The sequence below is a fragment of the Ochotona curzoniae genome, unplaced genomic scaffold (genome assembly GCF_017591425.1).
Source record: "Ochotona curzoniae isolate NIBS_2020 unplaced genomic scaffold, NIBS_Ocur_1.0 contig_2861, whole genome shotgun sequence".
Classification (NCBI taxonomy): Eukaryota; Metazoa; Chordata; class Mammalia; order Lagomorpha; family Ochotonidae; genus Ochotona; species Ochotona curzoniae.
Genome location: NW_024465620.1, coordinates 3,801,700 through 3,824,383, shown reverse-complemented (window position 1 = coordinate 3,824,383; position 22,684 = coordinate 3,801,700). Strand labels below are relative to the sequence as shown.

The 22,684-nt window shown below is 50.7% G+C and overlaps 1 protein-coding gene and 1 long non-coding RNA gene across 2 annotated transcripts in view; both read right to left on the bottom strand.

Moving 5' to 3' along the window:
• Nucleotides 1-1,743: 1,743 nt before the first annotated feature.
• Nucleotides 1,744-22,684, bottom strand: part of ZNF667 (zinc finger protein 667) — a 40,647-nt gene continuing 19,706 nt past the window's right edge. The window contains 2 exon segments of the mRNA XM_040978143.1: nucleotides 1,744-2,196; nucleotides 2,199-3,025. Coding sequence (XP_040834077.1) covers nucleotides 2,033-2,196; nucleotides 2,199-3,025 — 991 coding nt within the window. The 3' untranslated portion in view covers nucleotides 1,744-2,032.
• Nucleotides 8,870-10,358, bottom strand: LOC121154992. Its single transcript, XR_005883624.1, has 3 exons — nucleotides 10,207-10,358; nucleotides 9,739-10,060; nucleotides 8,870-8,994 (listed from the first exon to the last, which is right to left on the bottom strand). It is a non-coding gene; the product is annotated as an uncharacterized LOC121154992 (long non-coding RNA).

The window sequence follows — 22,684 nt, the reverse complement described above, 5'->3', positions numbered from 1 at the left end:
GGGGCACTGTTCTTGCCGCGGCAGGAGGTGGACAAAGTTAACCTGGTCCAACAACCCATTGGCATGCACGAGAACTGCCACTGGGGGGAGACTCGATGCAGTCCTTCACTGGGACACAACCCCTGCAAGTGAGCACAGGAAGCAAGGCAAGGAGCAGCCCAGACAATGCCGGGTTACAGTACCCGCCGGCATATATGTGGGTCAGGTCTGCGGACAGACCAGTCTGGACCAGCACATGACATCCACTGGCAGATATGAAAACCAGGGAGGGGGCAGGAGGAGCCGGATCAGACCGCAACGCCAGCCGGTTACATCAGGACCTGGACAGCAATCAGACTGGGCTGGGATAGGCTGCAGCACCCACCAGCAGGAGCTGGAATAAGGGCACACTAGACTAGGCCAGGCTGGAGAGTAAGATTGCAGATGCTGAGATGAGCTGAGTCCTGCCAGCCTGGGCCCAGCAGGGGCCAGGTTCGTGAGTCCCAGGGGTGGAGGAACTGGTGGGGCTTGGGTCTCCTGGCCCAGGTCCCAGGACCGCCTACTAGGTTGAGTGCTGGGTTCACGAGCCCCAGGGGTGTGGGATCTGCCAGGGCTTGGGATGCCTGGCCTGGGTCCTTGGACTCACCTGCAAGAACGTGTCCTACTTAATGAACAAGGTGGAGCAGTGGACACAGGCCCTGTTTTGAAAGGAGAATAAGGCAGCTGCTCATTTGGTGCTGTAGGAGAAGAAGAGCAAAACTGGCCAACTACCCCAAACAAACAGACAAAAAAAAATCTCTGTGAATGGAGCCAGTGGACATTGGGTGACATCATCCTCGGATCGGTGCAATCAGCAGCATTTCAGAACTATGCAAATCACTTGGACAGAACCCTCGGAAAACGTGCACATTGAGACGTGAGGCGGCTCCTCATCCCTGGGTGCTGGGATGTGTGGACAGTCGTGAGTGGTTCCCCTTTGTCTCTCTCCTTCCCCCAGGAACAAGAAGAAATAGCAAATTTGGAAGCAATGAATTCACCCAGTTTTCCCTAAACCTTGATCCTTCTCACCTTCATCAGTCCTGTAATCATTACAAAATTTATATATAAAATGTATATATCTCCAGAAGTTCAAGCCCTTGGTTTAATCCTGCAAGTCAAACTATACAAGGGAGAATTTTAATCCGTTGGTTTGCTACTTATTAGGCATCTGTATCCTAAAAATATATATTTTGCTTCAATATTTATGGTACACAAAAATCAGTTTTGTACTTAGCCACAAAGAAAAAATGTCAAATCCAAAAAGAAGGTATCATCAGGCCACATTTATCAAACTGAAATAGAATAAAACCTGAAGGTGTACCCTTAGGATGCAAATTTACAAAATAACTGAAATAAAACCAATAAAGGTTCACATCCCTTAAATGAGAAGGTGCCACAGAGGGCATTCTAGAGCCGGCCTCCTCCCGGTGTACAGGGATCTGGCAGCGCCTCGGACTCCTTCCTTCTCCTGCAGAAAGCTGCAGTGTGCGCGTGGCGTACGCTCCCTTAGGGAAATGCTCAGCAGCCAGTGAGAAAGCAAGCAGCCTTCTACTATACCTCTTCCGGACCAGAACCCTTGTCCGGGGCGGCAGCCGCACATGGGGCACAAACGGCCACCCCAAGCTGCACAGGCTCATGGGTTAGCATTGATACATTGGCGGAAATGGGCACAGCTGGTGGGTAGGCAACCAACATCTGTCTATGATAAATAAAAAAAAAAAAAAAATTCTAACCCCAAATACGAATCACAAAGTCAGAATAAGAATATTGTGCAAGCACACTTGCTAGGTCTTCACTCTGCTACTTGGTGGTTCTGTCTCCTGGCTGTCCGGTGGTCCATGGGGAGAGCATCTGTGTGGTGGTCTTGCATAGTCCATGGGGAGAGCATCTGTGTCTAAGCCATCAGGCACATGCACCAACGTGGTTTAAACTATTTACATCCATAGAATTTTCTCAAATAGGAAGTTTCCGACTCCCAATCTCTGAGTGCAGGCATTTTCACTTGTTGTAATCTTCAAGCCTTTCTCCAAGACACCGGAGTTAGCTCTGACCATTCCAAGCTGACGGACTCTCCTTGCTGCTTCCACTCATATGGTGGCTTGCCAACATAAATTCTCTGATAATTGCTAAGGGACATGTACTGATAGGCCTTTCCACATTCAGGACATTCACGTGCATTTCTCTATTCTGTACCTTCTGCTGTTGAGCAGTGGTTAAACTACGAGCTAACACTCTCCTACGTTCCTTGTAGTTACGGGGCTTTTTCGCAGCGTGAATTACCTGGTGTTGAGTCGGCTGGGAGCAATAGCTAACAGCCTTCCCGCACTCCTGACGTTCAGAGGGCTTTTCGCCTGTGTGAGTTCTGCAGTGAACAGTCAGATGGGAGACTCGCTTGAAGGCCCTACCACACACCTTACACTCATAGGGCTTCTCTCCGGTGTGAATTCTCTGATGTTGCTTCAGCTGTGAACTCACTCGAAAGGCCTTTCCACAAACGTGACACGCATAGGGTTTCTCACCAGTATGAATTCTCTGATGTCGAATAAGAGTTGAGCCCTGGTTGAAGGCCTTCCCACACTCCTTGCACTCATAGAGTTTTTTGCCAGTGTGAACGGTCTGATGTTGAATCAGCTGGGACCGATGGCCAAAGGTCTTCCCACATTCCTTGCACGCGTAGGGCTTTTCGCCAGTGTGAATTCTGTAATGCACTTTAAGGTGTGAAATCCGATTGAAGGCCTTGCCACATTCTTTACACTGGTAGGGCTTCTCCCCAGTGTGGATCCGCTGATGTTCAATCAACTGCGAGCTTCGACTAAAGGCCTTGGCACACTCCTTACACTCATACGGTTTCTCCCCAGTGTGGACTCTCTGATGTTGTATGAAATTCGAGCCCGAATTGAAGGCTTTCCCACATTGCTTGCATGCATATGGCTTCCTGCCAGAGTGGATGTTCTCGTGCTGACTTAGCCGCGAGCCGTATTTAAAGGCCTTCCCACACTCCTTACATCTATGGGGTTTCTCAGAAGTGCAAATCCCTCCAGGATTAGTGAGCAAATCCTCTTGCCAAGAATCTTTTCTACATTTGTCATATACAAAATGCTTATCCTCTGTATGAATTATCGGACAAAAAGTAGGGCAAGACTGCTGGTCAAGTGCGGGGAGTTCTTCCTGACGGAAGTGTCCACCTGGGTTTCCCGGGTGGCTGTCGAGCTGCTGTCCGCGAGGCCAACTGTCTGGGACACTTGAACACTCAAGAGCATCACTTCTGAGATTTCCCCTTCTGTCCAGCTGGGGTGACTCAACTGCCCAAACACGCCGCCTTGCAGGTGATCCCCTGGTATCATACTGGGACTCCAATCCTGAAAGACACAAAAAAGGGCAGGTGCTTGTTTATTCCCTTTCCTGGAAAAAGAATTATAGGCACAATCAGAAGGTTGAGTTTGAGAATATCTGTAAGTTCTTGCAGCATTTAGGCAACCCGCAAGTGGGCAAATTTGGAGGGGAGTGAACCAGCAGATGGGGGAGCCCACCCTCCCTCTCTGTGTAATTCTGCCTTTCAAATAAAATGCTGACATGACTTAATTTCCCATGAACTGCATTTTTTCCAATGTTTCCATAACCAACAATAAAATCGCTGGTTACCTGGGTCTCAGACCATGAGAAACTGGGCAAGAAGGAAGAGAATGTTCCAGCAACGCAGATATCCTGCCTTGACTGTGGTGATCACGGTGTGTGTGTGGAAACCTGTCACCACTCATCAACATCACACCTAAAACATGTATTTGATTAACTGAATATGTCATGCCCCAACAGAACCCATTTTAAAAATGATGCATATTTTACAAGATTAAAATAGTAGCAGCTGTAACTCCTTCTGGAGAAATGGACTGTTGTGACAATGCGGGGAAATCAGCCGGAGGGTGGGAATTAGGGCAGAGGAATCCCAGACTAAAGGAAACCGTATCATACAAGATTTTAAATCAAAATTTAAAAAAAAAAAAAGAAGAAATAGTAGTAATGGTTGTGTAGCAATATGGGGGTATTTAAATATCACTAACTTGTACACTTTAAAAGGGTAAGGTTGGGCCGGTGTGGTGGCCTAGCGGCTAAAGTCCTCACCTTTAACGCACCAGGACCCCAAATGGGTGCCGGTTCCAATCCCAGCAGTCCCACTTCCCATCCAGCTCCCTGCTTGTGGCCTGGGACAGCAGCTGAGAACATCCCAAAACCTTGGGACCCTGCACCCGCGTGGGAGACCCGGAGGAGGCTCCTGGCTTTGGATCAGCATAGCATAGGCCGTTGCGCTCACTTGGGGAGTGAATCATCGGATGGAAGATCTTCCTCTCTGTCTCTCCTCTCTGTATATCTAACTTTGTAATGAAAATCTTTAAAAAGAGAAAAAAAGGAGGCAAAACTATTACAAGGGGAGCCCGGTGGGAAGGGTGGAGGATGGGGGCGAGGCGCCTCAGGAGGGACCAGGGAAAGCCCGTCTCTAGGAGTAGGGCACTTGTCGTGGGACTGCTTTAGCTCTCCTGAGAAGAGGCGTCGGGAACCCAGGCCCCTCAGCGCGCCGGGCCCACTGCAGCAGCTGGCTCCGTTCTAATTCCTGCTGTGTTGTGACGGAGCCACACGCCTTGTATGTTACTCCATTTCAAGGACAAAACCGAATTAGAAGATGACTTCATTTTGCTGCAAAAACATTTTGGAATGCATTCAGTGTTCATGCCTTCCATGAGCTTTCTGAAGGGACCTCAGATCTTTCACAATGATTTAAATCAGAACTGTTAACAAGAAACTTTACACAACGTATCTTCCACCTGTGCAAATCTCTTCCCTACCATGCCATTATGTTTCTTATTAATATTTGCACTGATTTGATCTTTAAGAGATCTAACTTGTTTTACTTTTGTTTTGGTTAAGCATTTTGAATATACTTCCTTGTGTTTGTGAAGAGATGAATGCTGGCCTGTCGCTCCCCGCGAGAGGCCGAGCTGACCGACAGCAGACTCCTGCGAGGGTGGTTCTCTCGCGTTCCTGTGCAAGGCTGAAAATCGCGTGCACTCGCTCCATCTTTGTTAACTAGCTGACTTCCATTTGAATTTGAAGAAGTTGGGATATATTTACAAAAAAAGAAAAACAAAACGAGCTGTACTAACCTACCTGATATGCATGCAGGCTTCCACGGTAAAAAGGAAAAAGCTCCTTTATAACATTATGCTAATAATAAATGAGGAAGAATAAAGTTTTCATTTTGTTTTAGATCACTATTTTATATTCATTCGAGTCACAGAAGATCTGAGAGAAAACTCCATGGATTCTGCATCCGACAGATGCAAAATGCACGCGCACAGGTACACGTTCTCAAAACCCCCAGCCCAGGCGTGGCTCTAGCCTCCCGCGCTCACAGCCAGAGCGCAAGCCCTCCACACGCCGCCTCCGCCCTCCTGGGGCCCCGGGCTTCGGCTGCAGCCAGGCTCCTCAGTCTCTCGGGGCACCCAGTGCTTGCCCTGTCGAGTCTGACACACGCCAGCTACAACTGGTATCTCCCCAATGCACCTCAGCTAAGATGCTTCACGCCGCCAGCCGTCAGTGCCACGCACCCCAATGGAACCCCAATGGAAACGGCCCTTATTCTTTCACAGATTCGCATTCCCACGCATGCGTGTCAAAGCCTGTTTCTTTCCACAGTGTAGGCTGCGCACGCGTTCAACGTGCAACTCTCCCTACAGTGTAAGTTCTGCCCACCTTGCCAGTAGCCCACTCCACGGCATACAGTAACTCCTTGCTGACCAACACGCAGCTACAGAAAAGCAGTCACAAAGGGTGAGTGGCACTGGCTAAGGAGCCCCTTGAGACAGCCAGATCCCACCTCGCAGTGGCAGCTTTAGAGTCCCACCTCCGCTCCTGGTTCTAGCTTCCTGTGGCGCTCCGCCTGGGCGGCAGCACTCGGCTCAGGCAGACGGAGAGCCACCAACATGGGAGACTTGGCAGACTCCAGCCCTGGCTGTCGCGGGCACTGGGCAGTGAACCACTGGAGGACAGACCCTGCTTTCTGCCCTTCAAACAGTATAAACTGCCTAAACTGGAGTAACAGAAAAGTGGTAAAAATAAATACATATGAACATCTTCCCAAAGAGAAAATACTTTCCTTAGGAACCACCAGCTTTGTACTCAGGCTCAAATGCAAGTGAAAATGTGAAATGTTTCGGGAAGGATGGAGCAAGTCGCCCTGTCCAGTGCTGCTGGCCGCCCGAGGACGACGACGAGCACCTCAGGCTTTCCGAAGCTGGAGGCTCGGGGGGACAGTTTCCAGTACGAGCCCTGTTCTTGCCAAAAGCCAGCGTGCCCCCTACAGCGGCTGCTTCCCTCACTCACCTGGACCCAGCTCCTGCACTGCCTCCCTCTCCTTGCAGGGCTCTCCGCCTTGCTCCAGAAAGCAGATCACATCAGGTTTGGAAATAAGAAGACCTAGAGACAAAATGTGCCACCTTAGTATCTTGTAGGGCAGAGGGCGGGGAGAGGGGGCAGAAATGGAATCAGGGCAGGTCACTGAGCAACGGTAACTATGACAACGGCAGGGCTGTGACATCGTAGCGGGCGGACTGCAACGTAACCTCGAAACAACCACCTAGTCGCAAAATGAAGGCCAACAGGACAGGCTTGCCCAAGAGAGAGCCCAGCCGGAGCGCCTTACCCAGGGACACCAAGCTGCTGTAGGTCTCCAGCATGACGTCTCTGTACAGGTCCCTCTGGGCCGGCGCGAGCCATTGCCACTCTTCCGGAGAGAAGACTACGGCCACATCTCTGAACAGGCCTGAGCCCTGCGTCAACAGGCAGGAGGGAAGCGGTGCGTTTCCGCGCGTCACGGTGGGGTGAGAGCAGGTGTGGGGGGCCCCGCAGAAAGGCTTGTTCTGAGCAACAAGAAAGAAGAGGCTGACTGTGGGCAGATGACAGGTGTGAATAGCACAGGATGTTCCAACATTCCAAATCTCTCGCTTTGTTGCAAACCAAAGCCCTTACTCACAGATATGGGATCAAAATTCAAATCAAACCAAATGGAGTTTTCCTTACAGCGCAGCAAAACACGTCCGCTCTGCCTGGAAATGCTGTCAATTCTCAAAGTGATAGATATGGCATTTTTATACTTTGGTTATATCCAAAAGCTTTTCATGGACTATCTCCAAACACACCACTTAAACATATTTTACAGAGGGCCTGGCATGGTAGCCTAATAGCTAGAAGTCCTCACCTGCAAGCGCCGGGATCGCATATGGACGCCAGTTCATGTCCCGGCAGCTCCACTTCCACCCAGCTCCCTGCCTGCGGCCTGGGAAAGCAGTCGAGGACGGCCCGAAGCACTGGGACCCTGCACCCGTGTGGGAGACCCGGAAGAGCTCCTGGCTTTGAATTGGCTTGAGTCCGGCCATCGTGTCTACTTGGGAGAGCGAACCAGTGGACGGACTACCTCTCTCTCTGTCTCTCCTTCTCTCTGTAAATCTGACTTTCCAATGAAAATAAATAAATATCTTTAAACATATTTTACAGGAAAAATGTTTTCCCGAAGCAGTACTGAGCCTAGCCGTCAGGACATGCATGTCACCCGGAGTCCCAGCACTGGGTCCCTGGGGCGTGACCGCAGCTTCCCGAGCGTGCAGCCTGGGACGAGGCAGTGCCAGCTCAGCGACTCGGTTCCTGGCCACACGTCACAGCCCTGGCCTGAGGTCCCAGCTCCCCGCTCCCGCTCTGGCCCAGCCCTGGACACTGAGGGAACCAACGGATGAAAACCTGCTTGGTCTTCTCAATCACGTTTTTAAACATTTAACTTTTTCTACCTTAGAAACAGGATTTTTCATCTGTCAGCACTTTTTTGAAGACCTAAATGGTTATGACAAAACCTGTGGCAACTTTCCAATGAAAATAAATATATCTTTTAAAAAAAACTTGTCACAAGTGTTTTTTATGAGACAAAACATGAAAAACACTTTTTTTTTATTGCAAAGTCAGATATATAGAGAGAGGAGGAGAGACAGAGAGGAAGATCTTCCGTCCGATGGTTCACTCCCCAAGTGAGCACAACGGCTGGTGCTGCGCCAATCCGAAGCCAAGAGCCAGGAGCTCTTCCGGGTCTCCCCCATGGGTTTAGGGTCCTAAAAGGCTTTGGGCTGTCCTCGACCACTTTCCCAAGCCACAAGCGGGGAGCTGGATGGGAAGCGGGGCTGCCAGGATTAGAACTGGCATCCATATGGGATCCCAGCACATTCAAGGCGAGAACTTTAGCCACTAGGCTACCGTGCCGGGCCTAAACACTTTTCTTCATGTACAGTTCCTATCAAGTGAGAAGAACAACTCGGCCTCTTACTTTGTTTCCAGAAGTTGGAGCAGATCGCCAAGACTCCTCCGGCCCTGAACACGCGCCCACTGGCTGGCCCCCCGGCCCTGCAGCTCACCCCTCAGGTCCGCACTGCTGCGCTCCCAAGTGAGGAGCCGAGGCTTCTGACATTTCACGCCTGGGGCTGCCAGCTGAGCCCCAGCTCCACACCCTAACAGAATCCGCCCCCAAAGCAGAACCCGAAGAGACGCCGCGCCTGGGCCACCCAACGCCATTTCGCCATGTCATCGCCCCACTGCTGATCTGTCTCTTCAAACGGCAGTATCCACAAGGACGCTCTCATCTCGTCAACAGGAACAACCTCTGTTCCCCTTAGCCTCCTGGCGGAAGGCTGAATCCCCCGCACACCCAGAAAGCATCCATGGGGAGGGGCAATGGGCGGGAGGCTCAGCGCCTGGACTTCAGAATTCCCTAGACTGGGAGCCTCTGGGAACGAAACTCCTGAATGGAACCCAGTGTGAGGTTTCAGGATGAGCAAAGCAAATATTTACATCACTTTAAAACTCACGAGGGACATGACTTCCAGAGTGTCCAGGGCTGATGGGTCCTCCTGGTTTCTCATTCGGCAGATGCCTGGGGTGGCTGCGCTGGGGGAGGAGAGAAAAACGTGAGAGGCGAGACTCGCCCGGCAGCTCCCAGGATAACAAGGTCCCGCCGGCCCTCCACCTGCCGGCCCTCCACCTGCCGGCCCTCCACCTGCCGGCCCTCCACCTGCCGGCCCTCCACCTGCCGGCCCTCCACCAACAGCACTACCTCTACGTTACAGCCTCAGAAGCACAGAGCCCATGGTCCTTTCCAAACCAGTGCCAAGGCGCTCGGAGGCTCCGTGTCTCACACAAAGCTGGCAGGAATGCTGAGAGCTGTTCCCGCTGCTGAGATCCGCACGGCTCCTCAGGGGAAGAAGGGAGCGCACGCAGCTTGTTGTAGCCTTGCTGGGAACAAGTCACCCAGCTTCCTCACACGATCAATGCTAGCAGAGAAGGTTCCCTGGCTCTGGGACACTTCCAAGCTCACAAGACCCCCAACTCCGTCTGAGCTTCATGGACAGACTTCCTGGTCCCACCGTGAGTCACAGGTGGGGCAGGGCTGCAGCAGACGAGCGGACAAGTCAGCTGGCACATTCTCACGGACAGCGTGCCAAACTGCGCCCGCCAGCTCATCGGCAGCTCGACACGAGGCACCTGTGCCACCAAGGGGCTGGCCTCTTCCTGCAGGAGCCCTGTCCAGAAGCCAAGCAGCTCCAGAGTGTGTGCTGGGCGACCTGCCCTGTGCACACTCTATCCTGTATACAAGGAAGAACAGCCAGCCGGGCGGAAGGCAAGCGCACTCACCCGACCCCACGGGCGAGAGACGGTAAATGCGGCAGGCCTTCGAGTGCTGCCATTTAGCCACGTGCGCTCAGCACTGACCGTCAGGTGTCTTGTAGAGGAGGGTGAGACCAGCGCCTTGTGCATCACAGCTTTCAAATTCAAAGCACGTGGAGGAGAAACTGACTAGGGCTGGACGGCAGTGACAGGCAGGTTGTTCCTCACAGCATTCGGCTCTCCAAGCTCGGCTGCAATAGCTGTGGAGTTGTAACACGCACGATGCGCGGCCGCCTCCTCTGCTTCCCTGCTGCCGAACACGGGATTCCAACGAACTCTTCAAGAACACCTGCAAGTGTTAAGTCTTTGGGTAACTCACTCCTGGCGAGCCTCGTGAAAAGAAGCTAAAGCCTCAGTTTCAACAACACAAAAGCGGTCCATCTGAAGGGGTGCACAACAGCAGGACTTTCCGGGGTCCAGGACCCCAGCACCCACCTGAGGCCCAGGCCCCGCGCTGTGACGCTGGGCGCCGACAGGGGGCGCCGGCGGGCGAGGCGCTGCTGAGCCGGAAATGCCGCCGACGGATGTGGACGTCGCGCGTCCCGCTTCCTCTCAGGCCGCGGGATCGAGCCACGCAGAGCCCAGAGGCGCCCGCAAAGCGGCGGCGCTCCTCGCGTGCTGCCTCCTCGGGCCCGGGTGTGGCCGCGGCTGGGCCCCGCGGCCTGGGACGCGCTCCCGCGTCGGCAGCGCCAGTGCAGCCGCCAGGGGCCGAAGATGGCGCAGAGGCTGCACGGGGCCGGCGTCGCAGCGCTTGCTGGGAAGTGTAGTCTTCAGGGCGGACCTCGCGAGGCTTCCTGGGGGCCACGTGTCGGCGTCGCCCCGCGTGCCTCTGCAGCCAAGGCCAAATCCCAGGCTGCCACGGGTAGTGCCGGGGCTTCTGCCGCTTGGTGACCTGTGGGTCCTGGATGCCAGTCTGTCAGTGTGGGGCCCCAGGCACAGCTCCACCCCTGATCTACCTCAGACCCTGTGACCTGTGGGTCCTGGATGCCAGTCTGTCAGTGTCGGGCCCCACGCACAGCTCCACCCCTGATTACCTCAGACCCTGTGACCCCTTGGGCGCGACAGCCAGGTATGTGGATTCAAGCCCGAATGCAGGAGCCCCAGTCCGAGATGATGAAAATTCTAGGAGTTGTTGGAGGAGAGTCTGGGAGTTCGTGTCCTATGGCTGCTTCTGGGAAGAATGAAGAGGCAAATAAAGAAACAAATACTTGATTCTCCAAAGATGATTGTTTCAAGAAATCTGCCACCCTTGCTTTTTACAGGTTTCTTTAGTCTGAGGCAAAAACAGAAATCAGGATGGAGCACAGGTCATGCCGAGCTAGGCTCTTAAATTGACTGGTCTGCATGAGCCAGGGATGCAAGGCCACATCTAAGGCAAAGGCCAACGGACAGGTGAGGAGCTATGCCAAACTGTTCAGAGCACCAACTGGCATGCACATTATCTATGACTGAGAACAGGCCCTGTTGGGGAGCTAAGAGGACACCCTAGCTGGATTGGTGTTCCCACTGAGTGGGAAGCGCAGGGGCTGGTGTGGGGGCTGTGTTCTGGTCTGGATATGGTTACAGTCTCCCTTGGCACAAGTGTGGACTGGAACTGGACACACCAAGCCAGGCTAGACTCTCGCACCATCTGGCGCTCTGGAGAACCTGGGTAGATGTAGAACGGACTAGGCTAGGTCTCTGCCCCTACTGAGCCACGTGTGAGCTGTGTCTTGGAATGGACAAGCCTTGGCTGGGCTGAAACATCCAACAGTAAGAACCAAAATGCGTTGAAGGCCAATCAGGAAAGGCCACTGTTCCTGCTAGGATAGGAGGTGAGCTGAGTAGGGCTGGCTCATGGACATACTGGTATGCACGAGATTTGGCATTGGGAGAGGTTCTGATGGAGGAGCCTGGGCGGCAACTCTGACAGGACACAGTCCCTGCAGGTGAGTGCAAGAAGCATGATAAGGAACAGCCCAAACCAGGCCAGGGAAAGGTATCCACCGGCATACATTTGGCAGAGGTCAGGGGTGGACCAGGCTGAACTAGTTTATATCACCTGCTGACAAATCCGAGCACAGAACAGTGTGGGTTGGGCCAGGTATGGCTGCAACACATACCAGTCCACATAACAGCTGGGATAGGGTGCATGCTGGGCTGGGCTAGACTGTAACCCTCACCAGCATCATCTGGACATGGGGGTGGGCCAGGTTGAGCCAGGATACAGCACCCACTGGCAAATTCTGAGGTGAGGTGGGCCATGCCAGATTGGGCCACAGCGCCAAGTAGTAGGAACCAAGGAGGGAGAGGGTAAAGCTGTAGGGGGAGTTTGGAGGGCCCCCTGCTGGAACACCTCACCCATTAGAGAGTGGGAGTTAAGATGGGGGCAGACCAGACTGGGCAGAGCTACAACACCTGTGGGCCTCATGTGAGCTAGATCAGGGAAGAGCCAGGTTTGGTTGACTGTCCCTACTGGTGCAAGCAAAAATCAGAATGGATAAGGGTTGGTTGGGCCTTGCTGCAACCTCAGCTGGCAGAAGCTGGCACTGGGAGCTGATTCAAGTTAAACTACAGAACCACCCGGAAAGTGCATGATCTGGGAGTAGGCCAAGTAGGGAAATAGTGGGCACCTCCCTCTTGGGTTACCACTCCCACTGGAGAGCATGAAAACCAGGGTAGAGGGTAGGTCTGGTGGGGGTTATTGGGAGCTGCCCCGCCTCGGCTGCAGCTCCCACTGGTTTGTGCAAGGGCCAAGTGTGAGGTGGGCAGAATCAGGATGGACTGTAACACCCATTGGTTCGTGTGGATGACAAGGCTGGAAACAGAACTGACCCAACAATTGCAACTACCAGCTGATTGGGGCAATGGACTGTGCCGGGCCCTGTACTTGCTAGTACACACAAGAATCTGGTCTGGGATCACCTCAGACAAAGTTTCTTTGGGGATCTCCCCAAATCAAACTGCCAGACTCAGAACCCTAACCATAAAGAGAAGTGCAGGTTCCATGGTCTGCCATGGAGTACAAGTGTCTGAGCCAAGCCTCCTTAGAGGCTCAGATGGAGGAGTGGACAGCACAGCCAGGTGCACATGGAGGACATGGCAGTCCTCAGAAACCTGCAGAGGACACCTGGCACCACAACAGAGGACAGAACAAATCAGTCAACTACCCCAGCCCTATGTTGGCAGTGAAAACTGGGCAAACGGAGACTCGAAGGTGGACTATGTCAATCAGTGGATTCTGCAGCGACTTCATCGTGCTTGGAATGGTGAGACTGGCAGCAATTCAGAACTGTTGAACTATCAAAACTGCTTGAGCAGGACCCTCGGAGCATGCCCCACATCAGGGACCTGGGATGGGTGGGAGGCTGGGAGGGGCTTCTCCCTTTATCTCCTCCTTTACCCCAGAAACAAACAAACAAAAAAAAATTGTGGAACTAATAGTCTTACCTGCTTTCCTGTAACCCTTGACCCTCTGTGCCCTAATCAACTATGTAAAGATTGTCAAAAATAAAGGGGAAAAAAGAAATGGTCAAAGTACATGAGCAGGCAATTTTCAAAGGATGAAATATAACTGGCCATCAGATATAGGAAAAAATGTTCAGGGTCACTAGCCACAAGGCAATGCAAATAAAACCACAATGAGATTCCACTTCATGCCAGTTAGAACGGTCATTATTGAAAAAAAAACACAGTAACTTCTGATGAGGATGGGGTTGGGGGAAGCGACTAGGATCCACTGCTGGTAAGAATGGAAGTTTGTCCACCCACCTCAGGACAGTATGCAGAGTCCTCAGATGTGAAAACATCTGCTGTAGAACCCTACCACCGCACTGCTAGGAGCTGACCCAAAGAACCTGAAATCACCAGGGGAAGAGTCACCAGTATCCACGTGTTTCATGTAATTCAATCTACAATAGCTAAGCTGTGGAATTCACTCGGATCCATTAAAGCATGCCAACATAAGGAAAATACGTGCGGGGGCTGGGCAGAGAACAGCACGTGTTTGGCACAGAGTCGTCGTCTAGGTCTCATTTTATTCCTCTCAACTGGAGTCTAGAATTCTATTAACCACAATGCTACTGGTGTCAACTGGGCTGAACCCAGGCAGGGAGAACGACTCTGACTCTAGCTGGCTGCTATGACTTGCACATATGCTGATGATTCCACAGGTTTCATGACTTAAAATTGAATCCCTAGTGTGAGTTCCTGGGATGGCAGGAAGTTAGTCCAACAGAGCTTGTGAGCGGCGCGCTGGGAGGCTGGGGCCCCTGCCGACAGCACGGTGTTTCAGTGCTCAGTCAGCGCATGTGCAAAATGCTGCTTTCCCCTCAAGTCCTAACCAGGAAGTACTTTCACAGGTTTCACTTTTCTTAAAAAGCTGTACGGTCTCCAAAGGAGTTACTCATTTCCCATTTGTATGTTGATGTTTCCACGAGTAACTCTGGAAACCTACTTGTACTTTTAAGAAGAAAAGTTCTCCCCTCATAATTCTTTTCGTCATCAGTGAGTGTGAGACTAAGTGAAGGCTCTAACCCTGTTTCAGAAGAGGCCAAAGGCAGGAGGTTGCAACCCCAAAGTCAGGCTGAAAAAGCGCGCGCCGGGGTGTAACTGAGGGAGCATCTTTCCTTATGACGTCACCCCCACCAGAATGTCAGCTCCACAGGGTAGGCATTTTTGTCCGTTCGTTCACTGTGACGTCCCCAGAGTCTAGAACAGAACCTGATACCCAGAATGCGCTCAAGGAGCAGCCGACGGACGACAGGGACACGCGGGGAGGCGGCTCTGCGGACGGGCGGGCTGGACTCCCGCCTCCGCGCACGCGCACCACTGTCCCCGAGGGCTCCGGCGGTCCTGGCAGGCGGCGTCCACGGCGGGCGGGAGAGCTCGCCGTCCCAGCATGCGCCGCGCCGCGGACTCCATTTCCCAGCGGCCCCCGCGGCGGCCCCGGCTGCCCGTCCGGCGCCACAGCACCTTTGTGAGCGCTGCCAGCGGCCGGAGATCGAGCCCCGGCCCCGGCCCGACTCCCCGAGCGTCCTGTCCATCTAGAGGGAGAAGTCGGTGAGGAGTGCGGGGGGCCCCGCCGGGAACCGGCACAGGGAGAGGCCGTGCCGCCGGGTCTGTGCCCTGCGTGGGATCGTGTGTGACCTTGTGTTTGTGAGGACGCGTGTGGCTGTGTGACACAGCGCGATCGTGTGGAGGGGAGAGGGGAAGGGAGACGCGGTGTGACACGGGGGACCGTGTGGGAGCCGGTCGTGACGGTGTGCGGCCCTGCGGGAGGACCCCGGGGACAGCATGTGACGGGAGTAGCCCAGCAGGGTCAGTGTGTGTGGACAGTGTGCGAGCCTGTCACCGCGGACGGGGTGTGACACCGTGTCACAGGGCAGAGCTCCATGCTCCGGACTGGGGCTCCGACCCCCTGGCCGAGGGCTTCTGATCACAGTGTGGTCTAGACGAGCAGAGCCCAAGCTCCGGTTAAGAGGACGGCTCCTGGCCAGCGCCCCTCCCGCTCTGTTCTCCTTCTGAGGAAACTCTGACAAGTCCACGGACTGGTGATCAGGGGGGCCTCTGCCAAGCCAGACCTGGCCCGGTGTCCTAACGACGGGCGTGTGGCCCTGCAGATGCCTGCTTTGTGCAAAGATCGCTTTATCTCGTGTCCGCACAAAGGGTGGGGACATATTTCCTGTCAACACCAACGCTGGTGAAAAGACTAAACAGCTGGATAATTTACGTCTACATTAGTCATCCGGTGACACAGGCAGGCACTTCCTTGGTGGGCAGAGAAAGGGAAAGAGGGGGAAGGAGGCCTTCGAGGCCGCCGAGGCTGGCAGCGCCAAGGAAAGCCTGGTATTTGGGGGTGGGTTTCCTTTCCCGCCTGTTTCTCAGGACACTTCCCTTCTGCCAGAGAGGAGCCTGAAGGCGGACAGAACTGCCACAAATTCTTAGTCTTAACGCCATGTCCAAGGTAAGCAAGCGTTTCTTCTCCCCGGGGGCTGTCTAGCCTTTCAGGTTCTATGAACATTTTGCTTGCCTTCCCGGGTGCTCCAGCGCAAGGCGGGCCAGTTCTCGGGTACAGTGCTGCTCATGGTCCCCACCGAGCCACAGGAGGGTCTGCGAAGTCCACTGAGCTTCCTTTCAGCATTGTCATCTTCATTCAAGAAACAGTTCAGCATCCTGTATGGGCTCAGTGTCTCCTCTGACAAATATGTACCCCTTTGGGAGACAGGAAGGCTTCACCATGGGGACTTCATTCATTGTCGGTAAAATTCGTATTCAGCTGTGGCTGCTGGCAAGAGCCATTTCCAGAGATCTGGATTTGAAAGGAAGGCAAGAAAGGAGGGCTGTGAAGTTGTCTCTAAGATTTATTTATTTTGAAAGAGAACAAGAAAGAGAAGCGTTGACTCAGCTCTTCCACCTGCTGATTCATCCCCCGCATGGCTGCAATGGCCAGTGCTGCACAAGCCCCAAGCCAGGAGCCAGGAGCTGCTTTGGGGTTTCTCGGGTGGGTTGTAGGAGTCCAGGTACTTGAGGCATTATCTGCTGCTTTCCCAGGTATGTTAGCACACAGCTGAATCAGAAGTGGAACAGCCAGGATATGAACCACACCTGTACGGTGCCGGATTCCAGGCAGCAGCTTTATGTGCAGTGCTGCAGCGCAGGCCTCCTTACTGAGCAGAGTGCATCATAACATACACAGAGTCTTTTGCTCAGCAGGATTCTGGGCGATGAGATGTACTGAGGGCCGAACACTGCAGTGTGAGTCAGCAGGTGTTTGTCCAGGTACTGCACAGGCTTTGATGAGTCAGTCTGCAGCAGACTACAGCTGTGACATTCTAGGTTATCCGAATAAGATTAATGGGATTAATAGGGGACAATAGGAGGACACATTTTGCAAAAGGAGAGTAATGGGGGAGCACAAAGCATCAAAAACAATGTGGAATAGGAGCCAGAAGAAATGCAAATATGAGAATTCCGTAAGAATGGAAAACATTCATTCACCGACTATGGTACCAAGTACTGTTACAGGGGCCGGTGTTGTGGCCTAGCACGTTACGTCACGTATGTGATGCCAACATCTCCTAGGGGCACCAGTCCATGTCTTGGTTTTCCACTTCTGATCCAGCTCCCTACTAATGGCCCCTGTGTTTGGACCCCTGCTATCCATGCGGGAAACGCGGATGCAGCTCTTGGCTCCTGCTCCAGCCTGGCCCAGTGCTGGCTGTTGTGGCAATCTGGGGAGTGAATCAGCAGACGAGAGGCCTCTGTCTGTCTGCTTCTATTCCTCTCTGTCTGTAAGTCTTCTTTTTTAACTACTGTGGTAATTTTGTCTTCATAGAATTTGTTATACTAATTTGCTTATTTTATGATAATGTGCTGATACTACATCGGGGGAAAGGGGTAGATTATTCACTTAGAAAATACAGTTTTTTTCACACTTAGAGATTAAATACATGCTGTGGATTACATACAAAACATAAATGCATAACACACTTGGAGGAGCTGAGTGTCAGCGGCCAAGAGGCTTGCCAGGAGCCAAGGACACGCGCTGTGATGCCGTCTGGGAGTCCCAGTGCTTCCTCTCATTCCTGTCTCCCTCTGGTTGTAAATTAGGGAAGAAGGCTGTCTCCTCCTCTCTCCGTTTGCTCAGGTTGTAATTAATCTTCCTTTTTAGCTTCATCAAATTTAATTAACATAGGAAAACCAACCCTAGAGACTCTTAGTTTCACACAAGACAGTGATTAACAAAAGCTTGCACATTCCAGCTTTTGTAAGAAGAGCTGTGACGTGGCTTCTTGGGGTGGAAAGTCTGTGTCCATCCCGCGTCATCCTGCAAGTGTGGGTGATGGCTGCAGTGTGCTTTAATAAGATCATTTCTCCAGTAAGCTTCTTATTGTTTGATCAATTATGACACAAACTGCTCAGTATGACACAGAGAATGGCTGTGAAGAAGGAAGTAAGCAGCAATAGCCAGAGCAGCTCTGCCCGGTGGAGCTTCCTGTGGTGACGATGGAAACGGTCTGTAGTTGCACTGCCCCCCAGAGTAGCCACTCGCCGCATGGATGTGCTAGCCTGACTGGATTTCCTACCTCATTTGGAATGGAATTCAGTACCTTTTCTGTAAACCTGAAAAGCCACTGGTGTTCAAGTCTCAGAGCTGACTGCTGTTTCCACCCTTGCCCGAAGGCCTAACTCACACACCTCAGATTCTGTTGCTTTCACGAGTGTTCGGAGATGGTGCTTCGGCTAATTCCAACAGCTCATGCATGAAACTGGCCCCTTAGAGGGATACTCTCAGCTTTTAAAATATTTGCTTATTTCTTTGAAAGGTAGTTAGAGATCTCCCACCTGCTGGTTCACTCCCCACATGCCCACAGAATTCAGAGATGGGCTAAGATGAAGCCAAGAACCAAATTTGGGTCTCCGAAACAGGTGACACGGCCCAAACCAATCCATCATGTGCTGCCTTCTAAAGTGCCCATGAACACGAAACTAGAACCAGGAGTGCAATCAACTCAAACGCAGGCATCCCAAGGTGCATCTCAACTATTAGACCAAATACTCGCCCTGCCGCCTCCACTTTTTTTTTTTCTGCATGAGTCAGGTACCAGCCATTCGCACATTGACTCATTTTTCATAAAAAAAAAGTGTTTTGCCTAACATCACAAATTCCTTTGAATATCTCTTGAGTAGGAGGAGTGTGCAAGAGTCACATAAGAGGAGGGGTGACAGCAGGGATCTGTCATTTACGTTGATTCTTGTGGCATACATTTAAGTCATCATTTTGCACCATGAAACTCGCTTACTATGTCTATTACATATATACTTAAATTTGGAAAATCAATATTATAAGCATCAAGCATATTTACATATAGCCCTTTGAATATCATCATAACACTGACCGCTCTGCAGAGTTTGGAAAGCACCAGTGTAGACAGCTTACATCTTCCAGATCTAACTAAGGTTCTCCGAGATGTCACACTCGGAGTGCTCCTCCAAGGTGCAGAGACCCGTGTGAGTGGGTGAATGGCAGGTGAGCCAAAGTGTTGCTGTGCTTTCAGGATCTGGTGACATTCGGGGATGTGGCTGTGAACTTCACTCAGGAGGAGTGGGAATGGCTGAAGCCTGCTCAGAAGAACCTGTACCGGAAGGTGATGCTGGAGAACTACAGGAGCCTGGCGTCACTAGGTGAGTGACAGCCCAGGACCAGTGTGTGACACGGAGCGTTGCTCAGCACACCGTCTGGGGAACTTGTGCCAGGCTTGACCACAATTTCTCCTTCTTGTGGTCCCCACAAAGGTTGAATTTTATCAACCTCCCAAGCTTCATCAGACTCTGTGCAATGTCATTTCTGTTCTCGCTTAACTCTAACTTCTTTTTGCAATACCCCATTTTCCTAATGACAGACTTTTCTTGATTTTCACACACGGCTTTTTGTTCCTTTATTTCTCGTCAGCAGGAGTTTCTGCTAAGCCAGATGTGATCTCCCTGCTGGAGCAAGGGAAAGAGCCCTGGACGGCACAGGAGGAGGGAGCAGGTCCATGCCCTGGTGAGTGCAAGTGAGCTGGCGGAGCAGGAGCCACTTCCAGGGAAGGTTCAGGCATTGGGAAAGGTGCCAGCTGAGGGCTTGCACCTCCGGACAGATGCACTAAAAGCTCAAAGCCCGAGAAGAAACTCGGAGCTAACTTCAGCATGGGCTCCTCCTGCATTCTCATAGGTTATGTCTTCTCTGATACCACATTTTCTTGTCCTGGGCCAAATGTCGCAACATCTCCTTTGCCTTATTTGTTACTTTTGCACAAGTTGCTTTGTTCATTTTTTAAAATGCAGCCTTTTTTTTTCTCCTCTCATTCCTTTTAGATTGAAAGATTATTTACTCACCTTTACCAAGATGATTCTGAGATTTATAAAGTATAACAGAAAAAAGGGGCATTTCTAGTTTTATTTCCAGGACTGGGTAACTGGAAGGTGGCAGCAATTAATAGAAACAACCAGAAGAAAGGATAGAATGTTCGGAGGGAGATGTCAGATTTGCTGTGAAGTATGAGAGCGTTTGGTGGTGGTTGTTGCTTTTCTGAGATTATCTTTATGAGACGGGAAGATTTCCAAGTGAAGAAATGCAGTAGGCACTCACACTGGGAGAGGCTCAGAAAACAACTGATTCCAGAGTATCAGTGTGAGTGAATGAGACCCTCTGTGAGAGCTTGAGAGAGAGCGGCGCTTATGCCTCTGTGGAGGAGCAGGCCTCGAAACATTCTCGGAGTTCGCCACGGTTGATGTCTTTCGGTTGCACTTTATATCTTTTTCTAGGTAATTATTCTATTCACTGGGTTATCGTATTTCTAAGAATTTGTTCAAAGTAATCTATATTTTTATTTCTTTTCTATCTAAAATGGTAACCAATTTCAACTTCCTATTTAGTATAATTCTGTTTCAAAACATTTTTTTTATTAGGATGATTCTCAAAAGTAAGTGTTAGTCAATTAAGGCTTACCTTATGGACATATCAATACTTTTACTTTCTTTTCCAATTCTATATTTTTTGCTTTTCTCTTACTAATTATTCCAATTTTATTTAACTCACAATGTTGCTGAAATGAAAGTTAAATATATTCATTTCATCCTCTCCTATTACGTAATTAAGTTATTAAGGGTTATTAATTTTCCTCTAAGTTTATCTTGAGCTGTCAACCAGAGATTCTGATATGCAGTATCTTTCTTATTGCTCTGTACTTGTTGTTAAGATTGATTTATTTCTTATTGAAAAGGCAGATTTACAGAGGGAAATATCTTCCAGCCGCCACTGGTTCTCCCCAAGTGGCCACAACAGCCAGAACTGACCTCAATCTGAAGCCAGGAGCCAGGAGCTTCTACCTGGTCCCCCTGAGGGTGCAGGATCCCAACGTTTTGGGCGTTAACCACTGCTTTCCTAGGCCACAATCAGGAAGCTGCATAAACTATATCCTCCTAACTTATATAATTTGATGAGTTATGACAGTGGCATATAGCCTTGAAATCATCACAGTCAAGGACATAGCATTTCTGTTGGAACAAGCATTGCCCGTGTGTTTGCCAACCATCCTTCTGTCCACCTCCGAACACCAATCCAAATACACCAATCCGATCCTCATCATCTCAGATTATTTTCCATTGAAACTAAATGAAAACATGTCTATTCTGTTTGGTTTATTCCACTTAGCACAATTATTTTAAAATTCATCTGCATTACTGTGTGTATAAATAGATTATTTCTTATATTGCCAAGCTATATTCTGTTAAATAGTATCCATTCATAACAAAATGCTCTGTGTGCCTACTTACCTGATGATGGACATTCAGATTACTTCCAGTTTGGGGCTATTATAAATGAAATCATTACAAAGTTATCCTGTGTAAGATTGTGTATGAGCAAATATATTTATTTATTTTGGGTGAATAACTAAGAGTGCAAAACCAGTCACATGATTGGCATATTTTTAATTTTATAAGCAACTGTCAGGTAGGGGCTGGTGCAATGGCGTAGTGGGCTGGTCCTCCATCTATAGCTTTTGTGTCCCAGATGGCACCAGTTGTAGCCCTGGCTCCCATCATCTGACCCAGCTCCCTGATTGTGGCCTGGGAGAGCAGTGGAAAATGGCTCAAGTCCTTGGGCCCCTGCACCCTCATGGGAGACCCAGAAGAAGCTCCTGGTTCCTGGCTTTAGATCAGCTTGGCTCCAGCCATTGCAGCCATCTGGGAAGTGAACCAGTGGACAGAAGATCTTTTTTTCTCTCTGCCTCTCCTCTCTTTAAATCTGCCTTTCAAATAAAAACAAATCAATCTTCTTTTTAAAAATTAGTTTTTTAAAAAAGAGAAAAAACTGTCATTTTCCAGAGGGATTGTAGCATATATTCATTGCCTCAAGCAGTACAGAGGGTTCCAGTTGCTTCCACACCTCCAACAAATCTTAGCATTATCAGCAGTGTTGCTCATTTTAGTTATTCTAATAATTGTGTTGCATATCTGTGATGCCTAGTAATCCTGAACAATGACCCCATGTCCAGTTTTTATCACTACCAAAGTCTTGTTTTTTTTTTTTTAAGATTTATTTTATTTTTATTAGAAAGATATACAAAGAGGAGGAGGAGAGAGAGAGGAAGATTTTCCATCCATTGATTCACTCTCCAAGTGGCCACAATGGCCAGAACTGAGCCAAACCAAAGCCAGGAGCCAGGAAACATCCTCCAGGTCTCCCACGTGGGTGCAGGGTCCTAAGGCTTTGGGCCTTCATTGACTCCTTTCCCAGGCCACAGGCAGGGAGCTGGATGGGAAGTGGAGCTGCCAGGATTAGAACCGGCGCCCATATGGGATCCTGGCGCATGCAAGGCGAGGACTCCAGCTGCTAGGCCACCGCTGCCAGCCCCTGCCAAAGTCTTGATCCCAATAGCTTTATCATAAAAAGGGCAATCTGTAAAACTGCTGTTACTATTTCATATACATGTACATATACATATGAAATATGCATTTCATATGCACTTCAGAAGAATTTCTACTCAAAATGGCTTGGACTTTGGTTGGGATTATGGGGAAACATCTTGATATTGTTGAGTCTTCTAAGAGGATGATTTATATTAAGCCATTTATAAAAGTATATTATAGTTTCTCTTAAGAATATTTTTATGGGCCCGGCGTGATAGCATAGTGGTTAAAGTCCTCGCCTTGCATGCACCGGGATCCCATATGGGGGGCACTGGTTCTAATCGCAGTGCCCCCGCTTTCCATCCAGCTCCCTGCCTGTGGCCTGGGAAAGCAGTGGAGGACGGCCCAAAGCCTTGGGACCCTGTAACTCGTGTGGGAGACCTGGAGGATGTTTCCTGGCTCCTGGCTCCTGGCTTTGGTTTGGCTCAGCTCCAGCCATTGTGGCCACTTGAGGAGTGAATCATCGGACGGAAGATCT